The sequence below is a fragment of the Achroia grisella genome, unplaced genomic scaffold (assembly GCF_030625045.1).
Source record: "Achroia grisella isolate CSIRO2021 unplaced genomic scaffold, CSIRO_AGI_Agris_v1 utg1304, whole genome shotgun sequence".
Lineage (NCBI taxonomy): Eukaryota > Metazoa > Arthropoda > Insecta > Lepidoptera > Pyralidae > Achroia > Achroia grisella.
Window position 1 is genome coordinate 224,230 of NW_026712617.1, and position 14,094 is coordinate 238,323.

The window sequence follows — 14,094 nt, forward strand, 5'->3', positions numbered from 1 at the left end:
CTATAAAGTAATATAGTAATAATAATTCCTTAATTATGATATTCATGGTAGTATTATTTTATGATATAAAATAAAAGCAACTCTAGTAATGGCCATTACTAAAGTAGCTTTTGTTGTAGCGAATATCTTTTATATAAGTAAATAAAGACATTAAAAATAGAGGAAATTGTACATGAATATTCAAATTAATAATACTCGCTTTCGTAATTACTTATTTATTTCTGTCTGATTATTATTAAGTTAAAAAACTAAGTGTCTCTTAGTAAGCACTAAAACTAGGTACTTTTTTGAGTCTCGTAGATAAAGATACAGGACAGCATTTGAAGTGAAAAAGAGAATATATATTAGTGGCACCTGTTAATTTATTACTGCAATATGAAGCAATATATATAAATAAAACTACTTTTCATAATATCGAATGTGTGTACTGACACACTGTGGTGAACTGTCACCAGGTTGTTCTTGAAGTAGGTATAAAAATTACATTTGTGGAGAATATTACTATTAGAATAGAATAGAATAGAAATTTAACCAGGAATGTAAAATAAAAATACAGTTTAATATTGTGTTGTCCGAATTGTGTTGTTCTGGAACATATAAGTTTATTCCTTGTAAAATAAGCGATAGCCGACTTGTATGACAAAATGCTGACTTGTATAGTAGAACTTTAAATGATAAAGGTCGGAAAATAATAACAAACTTATTCTGTAGTGCTCTGGGCGTGCTTGCGAAGCATTAGTAAGTACCATTTATTCGTCCTAAATGTTAAATACTTCAAGTAAAGCAAAACATTCAAAATAAAGCTTGCCGTAATTGTCATGCCTTCATTACATATAACTACATTTATTTGTTGTGTTCGTAGCTATTTCAACATATAGGTACATAAGATATTAATTTTTAGTGTCGTTCCGGTTCCTGTGTAACTTATGTAAGTGTATTATTAGCAATATTTCTAATTATTCTCTATTTTAGAAAATACACATTTACTTCTAAAAACACTTGGCATTAACTCATAAGGATTTTATCCATCAATACAGAAACTTTTCATAGTTTTTTAATGTTATAGACCTAGTTCTCAAAGTTGACTATGTTGATATTTATAGAAACTTCCTTCTCTTTGTATTTTATAATCAAAACTGGTAATATGTATAGTGATTGTCCTCAGATTTAGAAAAAGAATTAATCTATACATATAAATAAAATTGGAGTGATTGTTTGTAATATTGAAATAACCATTTTTTACTACATGCATATAAATACGGTACGTCATCATAATAAACACACCAAAATAACATTTTTTACAATTTTTGTCTATCTGTCTGTTGGTTCCGGCTAATCTCTGAAATGGCTGGACCGATTTTAACGGGACTTTTTTTGTCAGGTAGCTGATGTAATAAGGAGTAACTTATGCTAGGTTTATTTTAGAAAAACATTTTTTTTAGTAAAATTAAGTTAAATTCCACGCGGGTGAAGTCGCGGGAACAGCTAGTTATTTAATAATATTTTAATGTTTATTAATATTTTCATTGACAAAACCTTCTAAATCAGAGCAACGGCTTCGAGTCCACATCTAGCGTAAGTACTTATAGTCATTAATGTAACTAAAATAAAATTATTAGTTCAAACATCATACAAAATTCATCAACACACTAGACTACACTGTAAATAATGAGTTAGCATTCTAACTACCAAACATTACTGTAATTTCTATATTTAAAAAAATCCTTTGCCCGGCGTTGAATGAATGCATAAATAACATACTTTTTTGACGGCCCCGATGGTCTAGTGCTTTAGCACATCGCCTTACTTCCGATAGTCGCAGGCTCAATTCCTCATACGGCACAAACATTTATATTCATGAGTATAAGTATATGATATGATTGTTTATATGGATGTTGTTTTCTATGTATGTTTTTACGAATAACAAAAAATATTTTTGTATTTTTATCTAGTACCCATAACACAAGCTTTAGCTAGGTAAACTTGGGTCTAGACTCTAGATGGCGCTGTCCGGAGATTATAGATTATGTACATGGAATAGCAAACAAGTTGACTACCTTATGGTGGCATGTCCATAGTATACATCCCAAGGGTTGCCATTCCAGAGGAATAAGACATTACGATTCTGTACTTTGTAATTTCAAAAGTACTAGAAAACCAATAATGTGATCATTCATGTCTTTCCCGCTAATTACAGACACTTTGAACATATGTAATTTCAAAAAATGTACGTATGTGATATAAGCGATGTATAAAGCCTCTAAATTCTAGTTTTCTCAGAATTATAGATAAAATATTATTTTAATATGTTTATGTTCTATAGAAAATGTACAAATGCGCTTTATTGCACTTTATACTTTTGGTATTTTTGATAGACGATACAATGTACGTATGGTTATATATTGACAATTGTTCATCATTAAAATGACAATTTACTAACTGAAGTAACTAATAACACATTAAAACAACATTGTAAAATGGAGAAACAGACGCAAATCAATCATACCAATCATCAATAATATTGATGCATCATTTTATAACTGTTACATTGCCAATTGCAATATAATTTTAACGATATTCATTCACGTTCATTTTTACAGTGTCTTGGTCATAAATGTAGTGCTAACGTAAGTAAATTTGTCCATTCTAATCACAAAGCCGAATGTCTCAATCCTTTAGACATGGCATTACAAATAAACATTTTGATGACTTTCCTTGTAACGAAATCAGAATTTGGAACATTAATTAAGTGTTTCCTTTATTATATTATTATTATATACGACGCTGTTATTGACAAACATTTTGTTTAGGTCGACTGGAAATAGCATAGGATGTAGCATAAGCATTCTTTAATAACCGAGAAAATACTTTAAAGTACTTTTTGTTGTCCTTAGTAAAAATACTAATCAGAATAACAATTTTGAATTATTTTTACTCATCCTTCTATATAATGATTATGGTACAAATTTCCTGTGCAGGGCTTCAACATAAAAATGCAGGACATCCAAGGTGATACCTGTTCCGTGTGTTGATAGTTGCACAAATAGTGTAGTAGGGAATTATTGTTAATAACAATAGATATGGGGACAAGGGGACTAGAAGCTCTATTACTAGTAAATTATCCATCATGTCCACATAGTAGCTGCAAATCCTAGTAATACATTTTTGGCAAATTAGTCACTGTGAGCTATTCATGTGTACCCTATCATCATGTACGGGAGCCTCGCCATATTATATAGTTAGTAGTTAGTAGACGGATGCACCACTTATCCATAAAAAATATAATATTAAATAGATATATATTTTAACCCCGTATAGATATTATGAAAAAGCATGATGTTTGACGACCACTAAGTATCTAATTTTTATTACTCGTTATATAGTGTACAGGAGATAAATGTTTATCTTTGGTAAGTACTCACTAAAGGAATTTTACTTTTTATTACATCAAATTTTGAAGAAACATTTAGGAAGAAATAGTTATTTTAAGACATATAAAATACCCAGGAAATGTAGGTGACTGAGAAATTCTCATAATACTAATCTGTTTGTTTAGTGTTTTATATATAACTAGCTGTTCCCGCGACTTCGTCCGCGTGGATAAAAATATTTTGTTCGTATTAATTTATTCGTTCCATTAGGTACTGATAGGTTCAAACTAATACATTTACATCCTGCATCATTCCTTATTTTATCCCCTTATCAGGGTGGAGTTTATCAAAATCCTTTCTTGAGGGATGCTAATACTACATAATGACTATAACGGTGGCCATTATTTATAAGCCTTTAATTCATCTATTTAACACTTTTGCCAAAATCGAAAATCCACATACCAAAAATACACAGAAACTAACTATCCTTACCTTCCTTTCTGTAGATGGTGAATAACATATTGTCTTAATATTCGATTGTACAGTAGCATTTCGAATATAAGATTTAGGAATGCTTTTATGCATTTTAATCAAACAAAGACGATATTTCATACAGAATCCAATTAGTTATAGCGGTGAGAGATTTAGAAGTGTCGATTTGGAAAGTCAATCATATTTCATTAGTTATTGCAATACATAGTTCTTCCATTATTTATATTGGTTTACGTATTTTACAATTAAATTTGTCATTTAGAACGTAAGGCCCGAGTGAAGTTACTATATTTTTTTTATACCTAGCAGAGATGAAACAAAATGTTTGAATTTAGCTGGATTGTAATTAACACTTTTTTTTGTACCTTCATGTACAAAAATTATATGTTATGTATCAGGTACCAAATAAAGACATAAAAAGCTGTTGAAAGAGTACATTAGTCAAGAATATAGGAGGTTCAACTGAAGAAATTATTGTGCTGGAAACTGTACCTACAGTAACACGCGTTCAAATATCACTAAAAAAAACTTTAAGAAGTAACTGTATTTACTACTTACTCTACTTACAAAAAAAAAACTATGTGAATCATTTAACTGATCTGATCCTGTATTTTGTTTAGATTAAAAACGAAATTAGAGAGATCAATACTATTAAAAGGCAGATAATTATTCTAATTTATTCAAAACCCCTTAATTTCGTTTTGAACTAGTTATGATAATAATATAAAATATAAACTTATGGAATACATATTGATATAAAATTTCATAAAAATCGGGTAAGCCGTTTCAGAGGAGTACGGAAACTAACATGTCACACGAGAATTTTATGTATAAAATATTAACAGAACGTAAAAAAATCTCGAATTTTATAAACTCATTCCAGCTACATGCTGCTAACAGCATTTAGCTGAAATGAGTTTGTGAAATTTTGTTTGATGTAGTTCTCTTTAGAGAGAACCACATCAAAGAGGTGTACAACATTTTTAATGGAAAAATTTTAATGGAAAATTTTATAGCCAATATTGAAGCGTCCACAAAGCGGTGGTGTATGTAAGCATGTCCCTGAAAACTCAATTTTCAGTGTAGAAGTTTATATTTTAAATTTAATAATTTATTTCGTTTAACATAGTTTTTTATTGCATTATAATGATATTTATGGGTATATCGAAGTCATGTTTCAGTCTAGTTTTTTAAAATTTCCATTCAGTCAAAAACCTCTCACTCATCTGATACATTAAACATCTTCACTAGTATTTAAATAAGATTTTTTAACTTTAAAATCTCCTACATAAAGATTCATAAATTTCAGATCTATACATATACATAAAATTAGAGTGTCTGTTTGTAATATTAAAATAACTGTTTTTTACTACTTTCTTCTGAATATATACCAAAATAATATTTTTTTAAATTCTGTCTGTCGGTCTGTTTGGTTGAAATGGCTGGACAGATTTTGACGGGACTTTTTTTAGCAGGTAGCTGATATAAGAAGGAGTAACTTAGGCTACTTTTATTTTAGAATAATAAAGTTATTTTCCACGCGTTGAAGTCGCGGGAACAGCTAGTCTAAACTAAAATAGTTTGAGCTTGCTCAAAATACTGAAAAATATTACTGTATAAAGATAGTTAACTTTACAAAAACCAGTAAGTACGTAGTAAAAAAGGTATTAGTTATCTAATTAATTAATTTGACCAGAATGTACAAAATTGTCTGTCGGTACTTCTGTCTTACCCATTTCCGTCGGCACAACAGTTTTCCTGTTGTTAAATAATATTAGTACAAGTTACTGAGACAAGACCGTGTTTCTCAGAAATAGAAACGCATGATATACCACCGTACCATCTGTTCTTTGTTCATGTTTGGTGTATATTACCACTTTCCATCAGATAATCCATCAATTTGATTGCAATATAAAAAAATGACGGCCTCAGTGGTCTAGCTGTTTAATACATGCGCTTTATTTTCGATAGTAGCGAGTTAGAGTATTCATGAGTATCATTGTCTGTATCTGTGTTCATTTTCCGAGATTATATATTTATTTATTTAAAAAATCTACCTAATTAAGCAAATAATCTGCATGTGGTTAATATACCAGATCCAATTGAAACAACGATATTTTAATTTTGCAGTGTGAAGGAACAAGTTGTTTGGCAGAGGTTCGTAGTAATTTTATACCTATACTAGCTTTTGCCCGCGGCTTCGCTCGCGTAAATTTATCCCCTTAGGGGTGGATTTTATCAAAATCATTTCTTAAGGGATGCCTACGTCGTAGTAGTTTTATGCATGCAAAGTCTCAGCTCGATCGGTTTAAAATTGACAAAGTTTCATAGAAACTTTCACCCCCTATTTTATCCCCTTGGGAGTGGAATTAATCAAAATCCTTTCTTAGCTCTGGCTGAAATTTGGCATGCAGGTAGATGTTATAACGTAGGCATCCCTACGTCATAACATCTACCTGCATGCCAAATTTCAGCCCGATCCGTCCAGTGGTTTAGGCTGTGTGTTGATAGATCACTATGTCAGTCACCTTTGAGTTATATATATATAGATAGAATATATCATACATACCGACAACCATAAACGAGCCATGTTTGTTTATACCTACTTACTTTACTCATTATTATTTAGAATTCCTCCCAATAGAAATTATGGACAGAACTAATTTTAGTATATTGTCTGCCTTCTATCAGGGTTTATATAAAGACTTACTATATTTTCAGTGTCATGCTAAAGATTGCGAAGCACGGGTAATATACTAATATAAAATATATATAAATATATAGATGTAGGTAATAGGTACTTTGCCATTATCATGCGGGCACTATTAAATCTCTTATCGTTAATTATGGTAGCACACATTTATTCCATTAAACATAAATAGAATCAACAACATTGTCTATTTATTAAATATAGACAGACATCTTATATTAATAATAAATATTGAAGATATTTTACAGTCATTATTTTCTTGTTATGAAATTAAAGTAATTTGTGATCCTAATAATAATAATAATATTATAAACGCGAAAATTTATAAGATTAGACGTTTGTTACACTTTGACGCAAAAACTACTGAACTGACTTTAATGAAACTTTAATGAAACTACAGCTTATGCATAAGAATAACATATAAGCTATATATTCTATTAAAATTTAACGCGGATGAAGCTGCGAGGCAAAAAGTCAGGAACGATTTACTAAAACCCATAAATATTTATTTTTATTAAAAATAATTCATTTCTCTTATTATACAAATAAAGGTACAAACAATACCTACTCGTATAGATTATCAGTATTTATTAATTCATTTATCACAAGAAAAGAGAATTCAAATAAAACGACGACGTAATTTATCTATACAGATGATATTAAAAATGTTTTCAATTTATAGAAAAAGCACACAGTATTTGTATATTATATAATATATAATATATCTTATAAGAAATTACTACCTACATCTGTTATTAAATAACGACAATGTTTATATGTTAGACTAGATGTTCCCGCGACTCCTTCCGCGTAGAATTTAACTTTTTATTTCTAAAGTAAAAGAATTTTTCAAAATAAAAGTTGCCTAAATTACTTCTTATTATATCAGCTACCAGCCAAATAAAGTTCCGTTAAAATCGGTACAGCCATTTCAGAGATTAGCCGGAACAAACAGACCAACAGACAGACAGACAAAAATTGTAAAAAGTGTTTTTTTTGGTGTATGTGACGTATTTATATTCATATGCATGTAGTAAAAACGGTTATTTCAATATTACAAACAGACACTCCAATTTTATTTATATGTATAGATTTATAGATATATGTATTATAGAAAATATTTGGTTAGGTACATCATTATTAAGTAGGAAGAAATCTTTTTTATTAAATCTGGACAATTTTTATGTACTGATATATAGATCATAATGCCTAGAATAAATAGTTTTAAATAAAAAATGTATATAAGGGATTATTTTATATATATACTGATTATTTTTTTATATTGAGTTGCTTATTTATCTAAGTAATCTATGTTCAAAAGTACTAACTCCCATTAAATTTAAAATAAGAAGAGTCTGATAATTCCAGCATTTTGTGGCACAATGATGACTGACTTGACGATGACTGATTTTGACGGGACTTTTTCTGGCAGGTAGCTGATGTAATAAGGAGTAACTTAGGCTACTTTTATTTTAGAAAAATAAAGTTAATATTCCACGCGAACGAAGTCGCGGGTGCAGCTAGTATACAATATAATCAGTACCTAAGCATACTCACTTCTATATACATTCATGACAATTGCATTTACTCATACATTCATGGTTATATCTATTTATAAAATGGTCTTATTCGTCATGTTATTATTTTATTTAGCTCTACATACGAATGACAATTAGTGGTGTATAACTTAGATCCCATCAAAAACATAAATGTGAAATGATAGCCGAGTTTAATATTATGATATATGCCTTGATTGTTGACTTCTACGACAAAAGAGATGAGATCTAAATGGGTGCCAAGTTCAATGGTCTGTCCTGAAATGTATTTATAACAATATAAAATATCATTTCTTCTTATAACTTACGATAATATACTGTAGCCTAAGGTCTAACTTGGCCAGTTCTCATATACCATTTATTACTTTCGATTGCTACAGTATATTTCGTATATGTTTAAATTTCAATTTACCAGTTTCAGATTTTTTCCTTTATATTCACCTAATTACCTATCTGCATACCAAATTTGAACTTCCTAGGTCATCTGGAAGTGGGTTATAATTTTGATCTATAGTTGATCAGTGATAAAAATGACGATTTTTGGACATTAATATCTAAATAGCCGTTTGAGATATGTTTATGAAATTTGGAACACATATTTATCTCGCAAGTGATATATGAACCAAATTTGACAGGTTTGTGTGAAAGAGTTTTTGAGTTATGAGGGGGTCAAAAGTGGCTCCAAATGGTTCGTGTAAATATACACACGGTGCTGCAGGCCAGTTTACTTGAAACTCGGCTTGACACGCTACCGCGTGTCTAGATAACTACAAATGTGTGCTAAGAGGGAATAGAAAGAAAGAAGAAAGGAAGAAAAATATTTTATTCAGTGCAATGTAAAAAATACAATATAAACAACAAACGAAACAAAAGGAGCAAATAAAATGTACATATAATTAAACTTAATTTACCGTGTAGATAATTAAAAATAAACATAAAATAATCATTTTTTACATCCATATATGCACTGAAATGGCTCCACTCAGCTTTAATGTATGTCCTAGGTGAACATATAGCTGGTTTTCAGTGGCACCAAAACGTGGAAAATATATATATATATATATATATATATATATATATAAAAGGGGTAGATAGAGGGCACTATTTAAAATATTAATGATAATAATTAAAACAAAATTACAACTAATAAATACAAACCAATTACATATACTAGAAAGAACAAAATAGAATAAAATAACATGAATAAATATAAACATTACACTTATATATACTTTGTCGTAAGATTTATAGGTTAAATAGTACATAGATAATTCTTGTATAGTTTTTTAAAGGTGAATAATGATTCACAACAATTGAATGAATTGAACAATAAATTAAACAAGGAATCACATTCACCGTTACCAATAGGTTTTAAAAGTTGGTAAAGTAAGTAAATAAGTAAATGTAGTATACAAATTTAATGTAAACCCTACTGATACTGATATAATACTGAAGAAGTGTCTTTCATATGTTGTGCGATTTATATATATACATATTATATAATATATAAACACTGTAATTATAGATATTCCTTATAATGCTTCGTTTGTGTATAGAATATACTTTTCTTTTATAGTGCACGGGTTCTGCATGTGCTTCTAAGGTAAGTAAAATCCTGGTATTGGTCACAATATTCGTTATATGTGTAGAACTCCTGTGAAATGGCTAGACCCATTATTATGAAATTTCTGGTGATTATTTAGTAATATAAAAACAACTCGTATGCTATTTTTTATAAGCCTTGATGATAAGAGTAATCCTATCCAGTAATCAGGTAATGTAATATACCTATATATATAAATATATTACAAGGACTATAGAGGGAGAGATTTAAAAAAAAGTCCCTTACACATTGAAATTGTTTATTTAGTATTAGACACAATCTTAAACCTAAGACATTACAATGTCTATATCATATATCCACTAAATAGAATTGCTGCGTTCAATACTAGTATACATTTAGTCTTCCCGAAGCAATTCGAAATTACAAATTTTAAGTCTTCGAAATTGGCATTCCACTTCAACCCCACGAAACAATCATCGTCTCCTTCAAAAGGTACAAGAACATCGCGTATTTGCGAGTGAGATATGAAGAGGATAAAATTTAAATTCGTTATTTTGATAAAATACAATCTTATCATCTAAGTCTTATTCTCTAATGATGACTTCTATAATGAATGTCACATTCGTCACTTAATGAATAGAATATTAAACTATGTTTAATAATACTAATACAATGTTAATAGGGCCAGAAAATAGTACTGTTTTTTTAACAAACCAAAGAATTCGTATCATTCCAAACTAAGTTAATAATTTTAATACAAAGCAAAATAATCAGTTTATTGAATACAATATTAGAAAGGTTTAATTTAATTATTTTTTAGGTTGGTTTTTGACTTGTAAGCAACAGTGTATAATCTACACAAAAAATACCTATAATCTTATTGGGAGACCAAATTAAAACCTGTATAATTTCCTTATAATTAACTGGATCTACAAACACACAATTTTAACGACAAATGTCCATTACATCAATATTAATTGTGCTATTCGCACAGTAACCTTAACCTACTATTATTAAGAATACAATATTAAGAAATAGTGGCGTATCACCACTTTATAGCTTACATACTATATGAAGTCATAATATTAAAATACAAGTCCAAAAGTGTAGAAAGTTATTCTTCGTTTAAAAGTATATCAATAATAAGTGTTGTAAATATATTAACACTTGTGGGTATAATATCGACAGAATTGTTAAAAGTGTTAACAAATCGGTTAATATGACTTTTTACCGGAGTTTGTACTATAGGTACAGAAAGAGGTAGGACACAGTTGATATGAATTTCGACATGGATTTAGTAAAAATCTGTAACGAATTGTTACAAATCAATCAGATCGTATCTTCAAACATATACCAACATAGTTATTTTACGAGTAGGTTAGATAAAATTATTTTATCAAAAATCAACTTCTTCATACTTTTTACTTATTTTGATATTTTTCTATAGCAAATATTATCTTGGGATACATGTTAAAATTCATGAAAATAAATGATTGTGGATTACAAGTATCAATCTCTGTCGCAAGTAACTATAACAAATTATAGTTTACTAATGTGAAATAATATAACTGGTGCACCTGCATGCTCTAATGATTTAGTGGCAGTGCACCGGCGGTGCATAGGCGGATCATAAAACAAGCATAAAGTTACGTGACCTAGCCCATCGTGGCGATATCGCAAAAAATTTCATTGATAATTTTCTTAGGAAAAGGCGCGAAGGTCGATCGATCTGTCTTCGTATTGTACATTGCTAGCAATGCCAGTTCTCTTCAATGAAATCTATAGACTGAACTGGACAGTTGGGATAAGAATGTTGATACAATATAAATTGGTTCATGATGAAATTATTTTTGAATTCCAATTTAATCCCTATTGTTAACAATCGCTCCCTCCTCCCCATCTGGCGGCATTATAATGTCGGAAACATGGTTGCCTAGTGATATACTACACTGTCATATAGATGGTGAAGCGTCTGGCTGGCGGGACAGCGGGGAGTGCATGCATTGCGCATGGCGCGTGGCGGTGCGTCCCTGCATTCGAGGTTGTTGCACCGATACCCGCCCGCGCCCGCTGTCCGCCGCCCGCAATTTATTGATCCTGTTCTCATAAATAGGAACGCGGACTCTTGTTGCATTATGTACTGATACATACATTACATATGCAACAAGGTAAAAGGTGTGGTTAATTAACAAATTCATCGGAATAAATAATACCAAATGAAATTTCATATCAAAATGAATTAAAAAATTAAATTGAAAAATAGGTTCCCTAAAGTGTATAAACAATTTCGAATTCGAAAAATGAATTTCTATGGGTGGAATTGTTTATCTTCATATATATCAATATAGAAACAATAAGAAACAGAATTTCCCTTATGAAATCAATCAAGAGGCTCAAAATAAACAGAAAATAAAGTAACGCCTCCAAAAAAATTCAAAATTTACTGAATTTTTGCAATTTCATCATGCGTTCTTACAGCAAATACTGGAGATATGTCTGATTTACGGATGAGTATTACTCCGTGTTTGATCCAAGTATACTTGAAATCATTCCTTTTGGCAGCTTCCCTGCATTGTTTATACAAGAGTTTGTTCCTGATCGTTAAATGCTCATTTATAAAAACCATGTGTGGTTTACCCATAACCATAAATCCTTTGGTTGGTTTGCAGTTCTGCAGTACTTTATCACGCTGGCGTTTAGTAAAGAATTTAACAATTATGTTTCTTGGCCGTTGATCATTTTTATCCATATGAGGTACTCTATTAATAGACTCTATATCGGATAAGTTTACAGATATCTCCATTAAACCGCATAACTCTTCTAACACTTTATATAAGTCTTCGTCATTGTTTTCGGGCAAGTTAGATATTTCAATATTTTTTTCTCTACCCCTTTGTTCGATATCTGCGATCTTATTCTCCAGGACTTTAATTTCGTTGAGCAACTCTGTAACTTGTAAAGCCTTTCGTTCGATGTTGTCGACACGATTGCTTATAGTAAATTGCCACTCATGAGATGTATCCATATACTCCCTATATTTTTCAAGTTCCGCTTTGTGTAAGTTGTTTCTAATTAAACTTTTTTTGTTACGATCTATATCAGCAACAATGTTTTCTATGGTAGAATTAATTGTTGATATGTCACCTTGGAGCTTGGACAACTGACCGTTATATGCAGCATTCATCTGTTCATTCCATGAAACGTGTTGATCTATTTTATGTTGTAAAAGGGCAATTGTGGAATTAAACTCGGGTTGATTTCGTTTGGCATTCATCTTTTTATTCCATTTATTCATTTGCTGTTCGATTTTCTGATCGACAAGGGCATTTATGTAATCGCACTCAGGTTGAGTTCGTTTCACATTGATCTTTTTATTGAATGCAATCATTTGTTGTTCTATTTTTTGATCTACTAGGGCATTTATGTAATCGCACTCAGGTTGAGTTCGTTTCACATTGATCTTTTTATTGAATGCAATCATTTGTTGTTCTATTTTTTGATCTACTAGGGCATTTATGTAATCACACTCAGGTTGAGTTCGTTTATTCATCTTTTTATTCAATGCAATCATTTGCTGTTCTATTTTTTGATCCACAAGGGCATTTATGTAATCAGACTGGGTTTGATTTAGTTTCAGCAAGTTGGTATTATCGGTAATTATTGGAGTGGGTAGAGATATACCCAGCCTGGATGAGGGCTTTGTTCTTTGCGTCGCCATTACGGTGTCTAAACACAAAGAAAAAATTGAAACTATGTCCTTACCGAAAAGTGAGCTACGAGAGCGCCTCGCGGTTCCGCACAATATGACCGAAAAGAATTTATAACTACTCGTACACTGCACTCGGAATTAATACTAGGTATACTTAACAATGGTGAATATTAATTAAAATGTAATGTACACAACCACTCTCAACGTAACAGTTCGACAGAATGATTTACTTGCACGTAACATCTATAGGTAGTTTGAATAGGTCTAGAATGGGGAGGACCTGCGCATACTAGACCGATTTTATTGACAACTCGGGACAAAGCGTTCCCTACTAGCTATGTTATATAGGTACCAATGCTGGCCGAAAATATCATTATATATAAAAATGAAGCATTGAAAAAGAATAATGAAATATATAATATAATTAACGACTACCTAATCATAATTAAATTCGTAATCAGATCTCTTTTCTTATTCACTATCTCCAAATTCGACTGAAGTAGAATTTGTAGAAAGTATATTGTACAAAGGGGAGTACCTATGCCTCAGGTCACTTTGTAGCCTATATTTGGCTTTGATTTTATTGAGTACGGTGGCTTATATATTAATCTTACGGAATGGTAACGGTACCATTACTCCGTTACCATTCCGTATCATATCATAATGGGTATCATAACATGATACGTCTTTCC

General features: G+C 30.5%; 1 protein-coding gene across 1 annotated transcript; it reads right to left on the minus strand.

Moving 5' to 3' along the window:
* Positions 1 to 9,983: 9,983 nt before the first annotated feature.
* Positions 9,984 to 13,099, minus strand: LOC131855104 (uncharacterized). Its single transcript, XM_059206330.1, has one exon. The coding sequence runs from the start codon at positions 13,079 to 13,081 to the stop codon at positions 12,134 to 12,136; it is 948 nt and encodes a 315-aa protein (XP_059062313.1). The 5' UTR covers positions 13,082 to 13,099; the 3' UTR covers positions 9,984 to 12,133.
* Positions 13,100 to 14,094: the final 995 nt, after the last annotated feature.

What these genes read in the sequence shown, in the direction of transcription:
- LOC131855104 (XM_059206330.1), bottom strand. Translation starts at nt 13,081, where the DNA reads ATGATTGCATTCAATAAAAAGATCAATGTGAAACGAACTCAACCTGAG.